This window comes from Bufo bufo, chromosome 7, assembly GCF_905171765.1.
Source record: "Bufo bufo chromosome 7, aBufBuf1.1, whole genome shotgun sequence".
In the NCBI taxonomy this organism is placed as follows: Eukaryota; Metazoa; Chordata; class Amphibia; order Anura; family Bufonidae; genus Bufo; species Bufo bufo.
Genome location: NC_053395.1, coordinates 22,976,196 through 22,991,390, shown reverse-complemented (window position 1 = coordinate 22,991,390; position 15,195 = coordinate 22,976,196). Strand labels below are relative to the sequence as shown.

Below are 15,195 nucleotides of genomic sequence, written 5' to 3'. Positions count from 1 at the left end.
GTCAGGACTGTGAAGAGCTGAGTGTGTACCTGTCAGGGCTGTGCAGAGCTGTGTGTGTACCTGTCAGGACTGTGCAGAGCTGAGTGTGTACCTGTCAGGACTGTGAAGAGCTGAGTGTGTACCTGTCAGGGCTGTGCAGAGCTGTGTGTGTACCTGTCAGGACTGTGCAGAGCTGAGTGTGTACCTGTCAGGACTGTGCAGAGCTGAGTGTGTACCTGTCAGGACTGTGCAGAGCTGAGTGTGTACCTGTCAGGGCTGTGCAGAGCTGAGTGTGTACCTGTCAGGACTGTGCAGAGCTGTGTGTGCTGTGTGGTCCTCCAGATCGCAGTAAGAGGCTGGTCATCCATGAGCTGCTCGGCTCCTCACTCCCAGTCTGTGGCCCCTGCCCCGCAGCAGCACTCAGTGGCCCCCCAGCCTCAGTCTGGAGCTCAGTGCACACTGCGCGGTCACAGACAATGCGAGGGCTGGCTGCTCGTCTGTGAATGGATCTGCGGCCGGTGAGGAGGAGACACCGATACAAGGACTGAGGGATCCTCCACAGCAGCATAAAAGCAGCCGGACTGCTGGAGGCAGGTGCACGGGACCTGGCTGCACTACTGAGAACAGGTGAACACTGCCCACCTGCACTACTGAGGATTCTTCAATAGAAGCAACCTAACCCACTAAGGAGTGTTCAATAGAAGCAGCCTGCACTACTGAGGAGTGTTCAATAGAAGCAGCCTGCACTACTGAGGAGTGTTCAATAGAAGCAGCCTGCACTACTGAGGAGTGTTCAATAGAAGCAGCCTGCACTACTGAGGAGTGTTCAATAGACGCAGCCTGCACTACTGAGGACTGTTCAATAGAATCAGTCTGCACTACTGATGATTGTTCAATAGAAGCAGTCTGCACTACTGAGGTTAGGTGATTTGAAACTTGAACTATTAACAACTGTGGAATTGAAGCAGCCTGCACTACTGAGGACTGTTCAATAGACGCAGCCTGCACTACTGAGGACTGTTCAACATAAGCAGCCTGCACTACTGAGGACTGTTCAATAGACGCAGCCTGCACTACTGATGATTGTTCAATAGAAGCGACCTGCACTACTGAGGACTGTTCAATAGAAGCAGTCTGCACTACTGAGGACTGTTCAATAGACGCAGCCTGCACTACTGAGGACTGTTCAACATAAGCAGCCTGTACTACTGAGGACTGTTCAATAGACGCAGCCTGCACTACTGAGGACTGTTCAACATAAGCAGCCTGCACTACTGAGGACTGTTCAACATAAGCAGCCTGCACTACTGAGGACTGTTCAATAGACGCAGCCTGCACTACTGAGGACTGTTCAACATAAGCAGCCTGCACTACTGAGGACTGTTCAATAGAAGCAGCCTGCACTACTGAGGACTGTTCAATAGAAGCAGCCTGCACTACTGAGGACTGTTCAATAGAAGCAGCCTGCACTACTGAGGACTGTTCAATAGAAGCAGCCTGCACTACTGATGATTGTTCAATAGAAGCGACCTGCACTACTGAGGACTGTTCAATAGAAGCAGTCTGCACTACTGAGGACTGTTCAATAGAAGCAGCCTGCACTACTGAGGACTGTTCAATAGAAGCAGCCTGCACTACTGAGGACTGTTCAATAGAAGCAGCCTGCACTACTGATGATTGTTCAATAGAAGCAGCCTGCACTACTGAGGACTGTTCAGTAGAAGCAGTCTGCACTACTGAGGACTGTTCAATAGAAGCAGTCTGCACTACTGAGGACTGTTCAATAGAAGCAGTCTGCACTACTGAGGACAGATGGGGAGGCTGCAGAGGTCTCTGTCTGTGAGACTGGGATGAGATAGACGTTACACTATATGGAGGAATGGAATCTTTACAAGAGCAACAGAGAAGAAGAGAAAGCATTCAGGTAAGTCTGCTTCTCCTCGCCAGAATGTGTAGCAGAGATGAGGTTGTCATTCGGCATAATCTTCTACTAAGCTTTTGTTACCACTGTGCTTAAACAGAGCAACCCTAATGGAATTAGATGACAAATTGAGCTCTGCTACCTCTGGTGGTTATTACTTTATGTGACATTACCACTGTTTACCTAGGATCCTGCTTACTGACGGACTCCAGTCTTCAGGAAACGATCCCTATACATGAGACAATTACAGTAAGGATGGAACAGAAGATTTTAGTTGCAGACAAATAGTTTGGAAGAGACCTCCGGTCTGTAAGTGGCAGCATGCACCGATGTAGCAGAGCTGAGTTTAATTTTCCTCACTGGGATTGCAAGGTTTGCACATGCTGATTGATCTTCCAGATTTGCTATAGACTCACCTGCAGCCCCATGTAAAATCACTATGTGCTGCTTCTGATGACACACAGCTCCGCTACATCTGTATTACTGATGGCAAGTGGTGAGGTGATACCCCTTTAATTGTAATCTATGTGATTAGCAGTTATATACATGTGGATGGTACACAAAATCTGTCTGTGCCTGTACCCCAGATCCTGACTCTGTTTGTACCCCAAATCCTGGCTCTACTTCTACCCTAGATCCTGGCTGTGACTGTACCCCAAATCCTGTCTGTCTTTACCCCAAATCCTGTCTGTCTTTACCCCAAATCCTGACTGTGTTTGTATCCAAAACCCTGGCTGTGTCTGTACCCCATATCCTGTCTGTGCCTGTGCCTCAAATGCTGGCTGTGCCTGTACCCAAAGTCTTAGCTGTGTCTGCACCCCATATCCTGTCTGTGCCTGTGCCTCAAAGTCTTAGCTGTGCCTGTACCCCAAATCCTGACTCTGTACCTTAAATCCTGACTGTGCCTGTACCCCAAATCCTGGCTCTGTACCTTAAATCCTGTCTGTGCCTGTGCCTCAAATGCTGGCTGTGCCTGTACCCAAAGTCTTAGCTGTGCCTGTACCCCAAATCCTGACTCTGTACCTTAAATCCTGACTGTGCCTGTACCCCAAATCCTAACTCTGTACCTTAAATCCTGACTGTCTGTACCCCAAATCCTGACTCTGTACCTTAAATCCTGACTGTGCCTGTACCCCAGATCCTGGCTGTGTCTGTACCCAAAGTCCTAGATGTGTCTTTACCCCAGATCCTGGCTGTGCCTGTACCCAAAATCCGGATTCTATCTGTACCCAAAATCCTGGCTGTGTCTATATCCTAAATGCAGTTAGCCTGTGCGCTCCAAACTAAGTTGGGTCTCTACCTTAAACCTTGGCAGTGTCTATAACCCAAATCCTGGCTGTGCCTTTACCCTGAATCCAAACTGTCTGTACCCCAAACCCTGGCTTTATCTGTTCCTCAAATATTGGCTGTGTCTGCACCCTGAATCCTTGCTGTGTCTGTATCCTAAATGTGGTTAGTCTCTGCACCCCAAGTTAAGTGTATCTATACTCGAGCTCTGCCCTACATCCCGGAAGTGCCCAAGCTCTGACTGTGCCTTTTACCCAAAATCCAGGCTGTGCCCACATCTTGAATCCTGGCAGTGTGAACGCTTCAAACTGGCTATATGTACCCCAAATTCATGCTTTACCCTAAATCCTGGCTATATTCTGTGTGCATGTACCCCGTCTGTAATGTGCCCGAACTCCTGGCTGTGCCTGAACCCCAGATTCTTTCTGAACCTGAATCTAGTCTATAGTGGGTCGGCTTCTAATTGTCGTTCATAATGCCCGTCTGTGTTATCCCATCCATTCTATGGCAGCGACCTGGGCGCCCGTCTGTGGACACCTGGGTGATTAGTGAAGACTGCACCCCAACTTTAAGGCTGCGACGTCTCCAGTTATGGCATAAGTTCCTAAATCAACATAAAGCAGGCAGAGATTCCACTTCTTCTCTGTGACTGCCAGAACATGCTGGGAGTTGTAGTTTCACAAGACTGCAGACCCCTAATCCTCTCTGTCTGAGATCCCAGGATCATAGTTCCTTTGCATGGATCCTTGAGTCGCCCCCTGCTGTCAGGATATTAAAATCCTATTCAGTTGCTTAAAATTTTCTCTGTTTCTGGGAAAGCTGGGTGACCCATAACGTGGTGGCCGCTCCTGCTCCCTTAGGAGATGTCACCCAGCTTTCCCAGAGTCTGGATAGCACGCAGCGATATTTCCTCTATCATGGCCTTGTGGGACATTATTCCCTTTCCAAATTCTAGAAAAGCTGGATGACAACCCTAGCAACGCCACTGCTGGGATTTGTAGTACCACCTGATCTGGAAGGCTCCAGCAAATGGGCAGTAAAGGGTTAGCCTGGAGCCAATGTGCCCATGTCTGATGTGGGTTAATCATTGACGGCCCCTTGGGGAGAGGGCAGAGGCTGCGAGCAAAATAAATATTGGGGAATCAGTGATGCCGGGTCATGCCAGAGACCAGGGGCTGCCACACGAGACGCCGCTTCTCTTCTCGAAATTCAGCATTTCGGACAGTAGCTTAGTAACACGGAATCTCAGTCAATGGGAAGCTGAGGGCATTGAGTCAGTCTCTCCAGCAACCGGCATCAACGACTACTCCACCTATTCACCGCCTGCGGAGGAGAGGGGGGGTAGTGTTATTACTCAGGACACAAAAGGGACAAGGAGGGTTAATTATCAGCCGAGACCAATGGAATCCAGTAATCTGAGACATGGCTAAGATAGAAAGATGGATAAATGGATGGATATTACAGTAGATAGATATGATATAGATAGATAGATAAGATATGAGAGATAGATAATAGATAGATAAGATATGAGAGATAGATAAATAGATAGATAGATGGATAGATAGATATGAGATAGATAGATAGATGGGATAGATAATAGATAGATAGATAGATAGATAGGAGATAGATATGAGATAGATAGATAGATAATAGATAGATAGATAGATAGATAGATAGATAGATAGATAGATAGATAGATAGATAGATATGAGATAGATAGATAGATAGATAGATAGATATGAGAGAGGAGATAGATAGATATGAGATACTCCAGGACTCAAAAGGAATAAGGAGGGTTCATTATCAGCTGAGACCAATGGAATCCAGTAATCTGATACATGGCTAAGATAGAAAGAAGGATAGATATACGCCACGGACTCCTATACACCGACCCCGGTTGTGTCCCCATTTCTCAACCCCCTATTTCCCACTTGCTTTGGCAATACTAATGTATAATTTAGACCTGCCAATAAAGCTTTATTGATTTGGATTAATAAATTTAGATAGATAGATAGATAGATATGAGATAGATAGATAGATAGATAGATAGATATGAGATAGATAGATAGATATTAGATAGAGAGATAGATAGATAGATAGATAGATAGATAGATAGATATATAGATAATCCAATGGAAAGTTCTGCCATGTATGATACAGTCTCATACAGCACTACCAGTCAAAAGGGAAAATGTTCTAAAAATTTTCACCCTCCCTCTGTAAGCAAAGCCTTCATTTCTTCAATATCGCCCTCGCGGCACATGCCAGCAATACCCACTAGATGGCAGAGTGCTGCAAACCATGATATGACCTGGAATTCTGATGCTTATCGGAGACCCAGATCTGCAGTTCGATTTCTTGAAATGCTTCCATAAAGCAGAGGCAATATTTACTGTCCGTTTGTAGGAGAGAAACAAAGTCCAGGACGAGAGAGAAAGAAACGCAGGTCCTATTAACCTCTAAATGGCATTTAAAGGGGATGTCCATAAAATTAATGAAGGTGGTAAAATAATCATTTATGCCTCATATTTGTTAATAATTGATAGCAGGTTTTCCCCTCGAACCCTTTACTCTAAAGACGTCTTACTTACAACATGACGGAAAGTCCAGTGCTGGGCAGAACTACCTGTCTATGGCCAATCTTGGGCATTTGCCTTCCTGTACGTTTCTTCAGCTGTGGCCTCTACTTGTCCAGGCGAGAATATTCCATAGGAGAGGTGTCCAGGGGTAAATACACTACATAGACCCAAATACAGAATTCCCCCTAAAGAACTGAGGTGTGGGGTGAACACAAGGCAACCTGGTAGACTTTGGAAGACCTAGGCTTAGGAGGACAATGGTTATCGTGCTTTATGCTAGTCAAGCCAAGTTGAAGTAGACTTGGGGCTCCTTGTGACTCTTAACCAAGAACCTCAGAATTTTGACCAATTTTTGTTATGTTTGTTTCAAGGAAAGTAAAAAAAAAAAAAAAGTTCTAAATAACTACAAAAAGTTGGACCTCTGCTGGTCTCCAGGGGTGTCCATCGTGGAGAAATGAACTACCTTTCACTTGTGAGGAAGAACCGAGCCATCGTTATGAGGCTGAAGACACAACACAACCTACGAGATGCTTCAGGGCGAGATTAGCGTAAAACCTCTAATCCTGAGCTCCAGAGACAATGGCAGCGCACGCTCGGGCCCCGGGATGGATCTGACGCTTTGTGTCCGTACTTGAATAACTCTACATGAAGTCTGTGATATTAACACCGATCTCAGCTTCAGTAAAAGATGAAAAGGTTTATGGCGGATTTAGAGCTTTTAAGGAAGTATTGCTTTTTAAGGAGGATACTTAAAGGGATTGTCTGGTTTAAAATGACATAGTTCGGGTATCTTGAGTTAGTAGATGGAGCTCAGTATTCAGAACCTGCTGGCATTACTTTCTTTTTACATAGGATCCTGCATGACGTGAATAATCCATTGATTTCCATTGTGTAATACCTCATTTTCCCTGTGGGGGAGCTGTGGGCAAATTGAGTACCTTGCAGAGTACAGTACATCTAATCACTGGTAGGCCCAGCCAAAGAACAGCCTGTGATCAGTAAGAGGGGTTGGCCCATCACACACAGTGGTGGCATATCGCTAGGAGTTACACCTCGAGGACCTGCACCAATCTCTAGAACAGGGCCCCCAAAGCGAAGGAGCGTGCACCATGCTCTCTGTTCCCGTCCGTGGACGTGCCGATGGAGTGCGCTTGGCTATTTCCGGAACTCCTATAGAGGTGAATGGCGAGCGCACTTCCATAGAAGTGAATGGAGAGGTGGTCGGAAGGGGCCCTTGGAAGGACATGGAGGCCGACCATCGGGTTCTTGTAGGGCTGGAGGAAGGCAATACTTGACTCATACTGGAGGCCTCAGTATTAGCAATCAAAGGCTTAGGTATCCACATGCTACCCCCCCCCCCCAGAGGTTGGTGGGGGGTCTGTAACAACCACAAAGCAATCACAGTCAAAGGACAGGATCATAAGAATGATGAAATGGTTAAAGCAGCCTCGTATGGTCGTAAGCTTAAAGATATAGCATTAGGGGATTTATGCCTTTTTGGTGGAGTTGCCTTTCAAGTCTCCATTATGGAGCAGCTCGGTAAAGTGGAGCAGTATGCGTACAAGAGCCCTATAAAGCATGTCTTTTAATAAGCCCCCCGATCCCAGCTTTGTCTTCAGTCAGTCCCCGGTGCTCGGCTGACGGCTCGCTCTTTGAACTCTTGCTCGCGGAGTGCACTGAAGCATGCTTTTACATTAGAGAATATTACTACTTTGTAATTATTCCATTTGAAAGCTCTCCCCGGTAATATTTATAGGTTCTCTCGCATGTTATCATCACACTTCATGGGCAAATGGACAATTCCTTGAAAAATGTACTCGCTTGCCAGAATTACTTCTGAAAATCTAATGTTCTCCCTCTAGTTTTTAGTTTTTTAATATATCCCTTCTTAACAGTCACCTAAAATAGAAGATCGAGGCCGGGGCTGTCGAAAGGGAATGTAAATGACAGGGACAAGAGAGACAAAATTCTCAGGGCAGGTACCAAGGAAACCAGGGCAGATGTCAGGGCACGCCAGGCTCAGGAGGGCCCAAGGTGACCTGGGTAAATACGCTCTAAGATTGTCAAGCTGAGGTTAGTTGACCAGAAGACCATGGTGTTGGGCAGAAATAAGCTCAAGAGTCCACATAGATCTGAACTCAGCCCATAATACTGTCAGGGCAATGCAATATCTTTACCAGGGGTCTACCATCTATCATTGCTGTGACCACAGAAGAGAGAGGAGGACCCATAGCAGAGAAAAATTGAGGTACTCGTCTGCCATCCAACCTGATCTCAAGACAATTGTAGGCTCTCACCACCCTCAGGAAGTAGGATATTTCTATACTGAGGTCTTCTACTCCTTGGACTGCTTCATGTGCTGCCACCATGAGATGTCCACCCTTGGATATCAGATAGTTTCCCATAATCTTGATGTCTTTGCTCTCTCGTCTTCTTTTTGATTTGGAGCCTCTAGAAGTTACACAGTTTGCTGATGCAAGCTCAATGGAAAGTAACAAGCGACCATCGTTATGAGTGGAAAACACATCGCTGTCATCCAACCATGTGTAAAAGGTGCTCCAACATATGGGGAAAATTCACTGGATGAGAACATTAAAGAGCAGTTGAGGTTGTCTAGAAGGTGTAGGCTGAACATCCAGAAGGTTACGGACATTTAAGGGGTCCTTTGCTTTGGACAGTTCCAACTTGTTAGAAGGGTCTCTTGACAATAAGCTGAACACAAAGCATCCAAAAAAGGTTTTTATGAAGATGGGTCTACTAAACTAGACAACCCCTATAAAGAACTTCAGATCAGGTCAAGAGTAACAAATAAAAAGCAACCCACACAAAAAAAACTTCAAATTGTGGCATCCGAGGAGTTTTCACTTCTATTACCACGTACAACAAGTGAGGGAAACCAGATATCTTCCAGGCTACGTGGCTTGGGCATCTGACTCCAAAATGTGGTCAAAGATGTCCTGAAATGGTCAGTCTTTGGTGCCAGCTATGAGCTGAGTGTACCACAGTCACCGCAGAATACTCTACAGAAATTTCCACCGCTATTATAGTACAGCAGCATTTTTCTCATTGGGCCTCCTAAATCCAAAAAATAAAAAAAATTACCCATGACACCCTCTACTCATTTACCGCGAGCTCTCCACAATGAAGTGCTCACAGCAAAGCGATTTGTTTTTAAAAACAGGAAAGTGACTACTGATGAAACGCTCGTAACGAGTTGGCCGAGTACGCTGTAAGATGGGCGTCAGGTGGGCGAGTGGAATAGTCCCACACATGCCATTATATATATACAAGACAGGGGGAGGGGAAGGCAGAGTAGACAGCTGCCTAGGGCATGGTGTGTGTGATAGGAAATGGCAATTACTGGAGAGTCTCAGTGTTGGATGGCGGTGTATACCAGATACCTGGTACCTCAGTGTAGCCTGCAGCTGCAAGTGTTGAAGAGTCATTTCCTGCACAGATCAGCCCAACAGCAGGGGTGTAACAAGTAACCAGGGGGGCAGCAGGGGCAGCAGTAACTTCAGAATAAGCTTACATTAATTTTGGTAGTAATGCAAGGAGTAATATTGCAGTACAGGGAGGGTGCAAAGTAGTGGGATAATGCACCCAGTGATGTCACAGTAAGGAGGTAGTGCACACAGTGATGTCACAGTACAGGGACTATACACACAGTGATGTCACAGTACAGGGACTATACACACAGTGATGTCACAGTATAGGAATAATGTACACAGTGATGTCACAGTACAGGGACTATACACACAGTGATGTCACAGTATAGGAATAATGTACACAGTGATGTCACAGTACAGGGACTATAAACACAGTGATGTCACAGTATAGGAATAATGTACACAGTGATGTCACAGTACACAGATAATGCAAACAGTGATGTCACAGTACAGAATCTATACGCAGTGATGTCACAGTACAGAATCTATACACAGTGATGTCACAGTACAGGGATAATGCACACAGTGATGTCACAGTACAAATACAGTCTTCATTGTGGAGTAGCTCAGTAAAGTGGAGCAGTGTGTGTACAAGAGCCCTATAGAGCATAATATATTTTAATAAGCCCCCCGATCCCAGCTTTGTCTTCAGTCAGTCCCCGGTGCTCGGCTGATTCTCGCTCTTTGAACTCTTGCTCGCGGAGTGCACTGAAGCATGCGTTTACGTTAGAGAATATTACTACTTTGCAATTATTCCATTTGAGATGCTCTCCCCGGTAATATTTATAAGTTCTCTTACATGTTATCATCACACTTCATGGGCAAATGGACAATTCCTTGAAAAATGCTCTCGCTTCCCAGAATTACCTCTGCAAATCAATATTTTCTCCTTTTTTTCCCATTTACTTTAAAAGTCCATCTGTCAGCAGTTTTGTACCTATGACACCGGCTGACCTGTTACATGTGCGCTTGGCAGCTGAAGCCATCTGTGTTGGTCCCATGTTCATATGTGTCCGTATTGCTGAGAAAAATGATGTTCTAATATATGCAAATGAGCCTCTAGGAGCAACGGGAGCGTCACCATTACACCTGGAGGCTCTGCTCTCTCTGCAACTGCCGCGCCCACTGCACTTTGATTGCCAGGACCAGGCAGTGTAAAAGTGATCACACCTGGACTTGCCAATCAAAGTGCAGAGGGCGCGGCAGCTGCAGAGAGAGCAGAGCCTCTAGGTGTAACAGTAACGCCCCCGTTGCTCCTAGAGGCTCATTTGCATATATTAAAATATCATTTTTCTCAGCAATGCGGGCACATATGAACATGGGACCAACACAGATGTCTTCAGCTGCCAAGTGCACATGTAACAGGTCAGCCAGTGTCATAGGTACGAAACTGCTGACAGATGCCCTTTAATGTATGTATCTCTTCTAAACAGTCACCTAAAATACACTGTACACAATGCAGGTAATGCACACAGTGATGTCACGATTCAGGGATAACGAACACAGTGATGTCATAGTACAGGGATGATGTACACAGTGATATCGCAGTACAGGAAAAATGCACATAGTGATGTCACAGTACACGGAGGTTGTATGTAATGACCTCACAGTACAGGAATAATGCACACAGTGATATTACAATGCAGGATCAATACACACAGTGATGTCACAGTACAGGAAAAATGCACACAGCAGGGATAAACATGGGGCTGTATAGTAAAACAGAATGGGGATTCCTTCAGTGTTCCGCAGCCCAAAATCATCATGCATAGTCAGCACTTATTAACACATGACTAACCTCATGTCTAAGTGGAAATGGTTCTGTAAGGGGTGAGACCTTCGGCAGGATCACCTCTACTTGCTAGCTAACTACCACACAGGCAGCTGATCCTCTCTATAGCAGCGCTCTGGTGTTCTCTCAGTGCTCTCTTTCTGTGTGTACAGACCAAAAGGTCTTCTTGGGCTCCTCTGTTCATGCACTCCGGGAGAAGTTGCAGCATACGTGGCCATTAACCCATTATGCACAGGTCAACATTAGACAGTGCTGTAGCTCAACAAATACAGCATGGTTTACATCACTCACAGTGCGGTACTGCTAGCACACAACTGCAGCACCCATCAGCATCATACTGAGGGTATATGGCCCACATGGGCTATGATATCACTGCTACACTGGCCACCTATGATATCACCATTCCCAATATTCATCTTACACATGGCATGAATACTCGGGGCTTTAGGCATACCTTACATCGGTGACGCGCTGGAGTCTCACAGTGGCATAAGGCACATTACATGGCATATCACACCGTACATAATAAAGCGTGCCACATATACATGAGGATACATTTCCTTGAAAAGAGGGAGGGTAGGCATCGTCATCCCCCTTACAGGCCCCCGTAGGTGTAGGGTCCAATAGGTGACCATCTGCTGAATTTCCAGCTTCAATAGGCGGTCTGCAGATATATATGCAGTGAGCTCCCCCTTGTGGTGACTGTAGGCAACCAGAATTTTATAATTTCATGTTGTGGTGGTGCATCTGCTGGCACGTTACTGGTACTGTATACCTATTCTTGTATATAGGAGCAGTATTATAGCAGTTATATTCTTGTACATAGGAGCAGTATTATAGTAGTTATAGTCTTGTACATAGGAGCAGTATTATAGTAGTTATATTTTTGTACATAAGAGCAGTATTATAGTAGTTATATTTTTGTACATAAGAGCAGTATTATAGTAGTTATATTCTTTGCCAAATTTCTTTTTATTTGAGAAAAAAAAAAAAAAAAAAAAAATACACAGTCATGTAGAGAGACAAACATCTTGTGTCCAGACGCAGCTGGATAAGTGCATAGTCGGCAAACACAATGCATTCAAGGTGATTGCATACACGACTTCAAATAATAAAGTGACACATGTAAACAAATATCTGACGAGGGGGGGGCTAACAAGACAAAGGAAGGTGGGTTGGGAGAGAGAGGGAAGGGGGAAAGTTGGATGTCAATCGAAATCTTAAGTCAAGACATATCTAAGCCTAGAATTTGCGGTATAGCTTCCAAGGAGACCATAGTTTAACAAAAACTGCTCTAGAGTGATTTTCCCAGTGGGCTAATTCTTCAAACCGATATAGTTGATCAACTTTTTCCGTCCACATCAAGAACGAGGGAGCTGATTCGTTTTTCCATAATAGAGGGATCAGCAGTCGAGCTGCTGTAATAAGCATGGTTTGTAGATTATGCTTTGAGGGGGTTAGCGTGCAGTAGTTATATTCTTGTACATAGAAGCAGTATTATAGTAGTTATATTCTTGTACATAGGAGGCAGTATTATTGTAGTTATATTCTTGTACATAGGGGGCAGTATTATAGTAGTTATATTCTTGTACATAGGAGCAGTATTATAGTAGTTATATTCTTGTACACAGAAGGCAGTATTATAGCAGTTATATTCTTGTACATAGAAGCAGTATTATAGTAGTTATATTCTTGTACATAGGAGGCAGTATTATAGTAGTTATATTCTTGTACACAGAAGGCAGTATTATAGTAGTTATATTCTTGTACATAGGGGGAAGTATTATAATAGTTATATTCTTGTACATAGGAGGCAGTATATTAGTAGATATATTCTTGTACATAGGAGCAGTATTATAGTAGTTATATTCTTGTACATAGAAGCAGTATTATAGTAGTTATAGTCTTGTACATAGGAGCAGTATTATAATAGTTATATTCCTGTACATAGTAGCAGTATTATAGTAGTTATATTCTTCTACACAGGAGGTAGTATTATAGTTGTTATATTCTTGTACATAGGAGTCAGTATTATAGTAGTTATATTCTTGTACATAGGAGCAGTATTATAGTAGTTATATTCTTGTACATAGGAGCAGTATTATAGTAGTTATATTCTTGTACAAAGGAGCAGTATTATAGTAGTTATATTCTTGTACATAGGAGCAGTATTATAGTAGTTATATTCTTGTACTTAGGAGCAGTATTATAGTAGGTATATTCTTCATGATGTGACATAAGTAAACTGATTACATTTGTAGAGAAGCGATACATCAGTTTTCCTTTTTAATGGCAATATCCATTTTAGTCGTCCATTGTAAATACAGAATTTTGACATTCTCAGTCTCTCATCTTTATCTCTGCTTTGTTTTTCAGTGATATCGTTGGTCTCGTTGTTTTGAAGAAGATTGTAATAACTTAGCCATGGAGCCCATATCTCTTCCAATGACTTCTCTCTTAGAGCCTGGGGTGAGGGACCCCAACCTAACAGTATGCAGGAATGTGACTTTTAACGAAACAGTGGTGGAGGCCTCAATGTCTAGGATGAGCTCTGTCATCATCCCTTTTATTTATTTGCTGGTTTGTGCCATTGGACTCAGTGGAAATACTCTAGTCATCTATGTTGTCCTCCGTTATGCCAAGATGAAGACTGTTACTAACATCTACATTTTAAACCTAGCGGTAGCAGATGTTCTTTTTATGTTAGGACTGCCCTTCCTTGCTACCCAAAATGCCATCTCTTATTGGCCCTTTGGAACTTTTCTTTGCAGGCTGGTGTTGACAGTGGACGGTATAAACCAGTTCACCAGTATATTCTGCCTTACGGTTATGAGCATTGACCGCTATTTGGCAGTGGTTCATCCAATCAAGTCAACAAAGTGGAGGAGACCCAGAGTGGCCAAGTTAATTAGTGCCACGGTTTGGACCATTTCTTTTCTGGTCGTCCTCCCAGTTGTCATCTTTTCAGATGTCCAACCAGACTTCCACACGTGCAACATTAACTGGCCCGAGCCAGTGAATATTTGGTCTACTGCATTCATTATCTACACCTCTGTGTTGGGCTTCTTTGGACCTCTATTGGTGATTTGCCTCTGCTACCTTTTAATTGTCATTAAGGTGAAGTCTTCTGGTCTTCGTGTAGGATCCACCAGGCGTAGAAGATCAGAACGTAAAGTCACGAGAATGGTGGTTATCATAGTGGCCGTCTTTGTGTTTTGTTGGCTTCCCTTCTACATATTGAACATTGTCAATTTAACATTCATTGTACCGGAGGAACCAGCCTACGTCGGTGTGTATTTCTTTGTGGTCATTCTATCTTATGCCAACAGTTGCGCCAACCCGATCCTCTACGGCTTCCTGTCAGACAATTTCAAGCAAAGTTTTCAGAAGGTTCTCTGCCTTCGCAAAAGCAATGGCATCAAGGATGCCGACCTGACCGAAAATAGGCAAGAAAAGAGCAGTCGAATCCAGGAGACCATGCTCACGTCAAGGAACTCTGAATTTAACGGGCACATGCAAACAAGCAAAGTCTGAGACGCCAGATCCTTCACAAGGAATGTAAATAGGCACAGAGCACTTGAGGCAAATATATATGGGTTTTCATGGATTAGAAATGAAAATCTTGACCCTGAGGGAATTCTTCTTGGAATCTATTTGAACATGATGGTGTTTTCTACCCATAACTGGAATAACATTCAGAGGAACATAGACTGCCGTTGTTCTATAAATGTCATGCTTGGTTTCACCAGTCGATAATGACGTTTCTCTCTCTCGCATCCCATGCATTATTCTTCCCAGCCCTTCCCCCGCTTACACCCAAGAACAATTCATTGTAACCCACTTCACGTGAAGCTATATTGTTGGCAATTACAGCTGTGAAACAACATATCAGGTTCATGTTCAGAATAAAATACCCATGAAATATGTGCGGCATTGTAATATAAACACACGTCACATTTCCATACTAATGTGTATTGTGTATGATTGGATCTTGCCGTAATCTCTATTCATGCCAGAAGGGAAGGTATTGTATAATGATGGATGTGATATGCAATATTGAAAGCTACCATTATGCTCATCCTCGGCCATCCACAATAACTTTTCTTGTCTCAGAACAATGGAGGTTGTTGGGATTTTTTATGTTATAATACGGTTAAAAAGTAAAAGTCTTACTGACATCTAATCATC

At 44.0% G+C, this 15,195-nt stretch overlaps 2 protein-coding genes across 2 annotated transcripts; one reads left to right on the top strand and one right to left on the bottom strand.

Annotated features, from left to right (window-relative positions):
* Positions 1–420: 420 nt before the first annotated feature.
* LOC121008222 lies at positions 421–1,899 on the bottom strand. Its single transcript, XM_040440645.1, has 2 exons — positions 1,321–1,899; positions 421–819 (listed from the first exon to the last, which is right to left on the bottom strand). The coding sequence occupies exons 1-2, from the start codon at positions 1,897–1,899 to the stop codon at positions 655–657; spliced, it is 744 nt and encodes a 247-aa protein (XP_040296579.1). The 3' UTR covers positions 421–654.
* On the top strand, positions 1,743–14,971 carry SSTR5 (somatostatin receptor 5). Its single transcript, XM_040440643.1, has 2 exons — positions 1,743–1,903; positions 13,384–14,971. The coding sequence occupies exon 2, from the start codon at positions 13,432–13,434 to the stop codon at positions 14,539–14,541; it is 1,110 nt and encodes a 369-aa protein (XP_040296577.1). The 5' UTR covers positions 1,743–1,903; positions 13,384–13,431; the 3' UTR covers positions 14,542–14,971.
* Positions 14,972–15,195: the final 224 nt, after the last annotated feature.

Excerpts from the sequence above, each read along its gene's own strand:
- SSTR5 (XM_040440643.1), top strand. The coding sequence starts at position 13,432 with ATGGAGCCCATATCTCTTCCAATGACTTCTCTCTTAGAGCCTGGGGTG.
- LOC121008222 (XM_040440645.1), bottom strand. The coding sequence starts at position 1,899 with ATGCTTTCTCTTCTTCTCTGTTGCTCTTGTAAAGATTCCATTCCTCCA. Across the intron at positions 820-1,320 it reads CTTATGTTGAACAGTCCTCA|GCTGCGTCTATTGAACACTC; the intron begins GTAGTGCAGGCT and ends TCAGTAGTGCAG.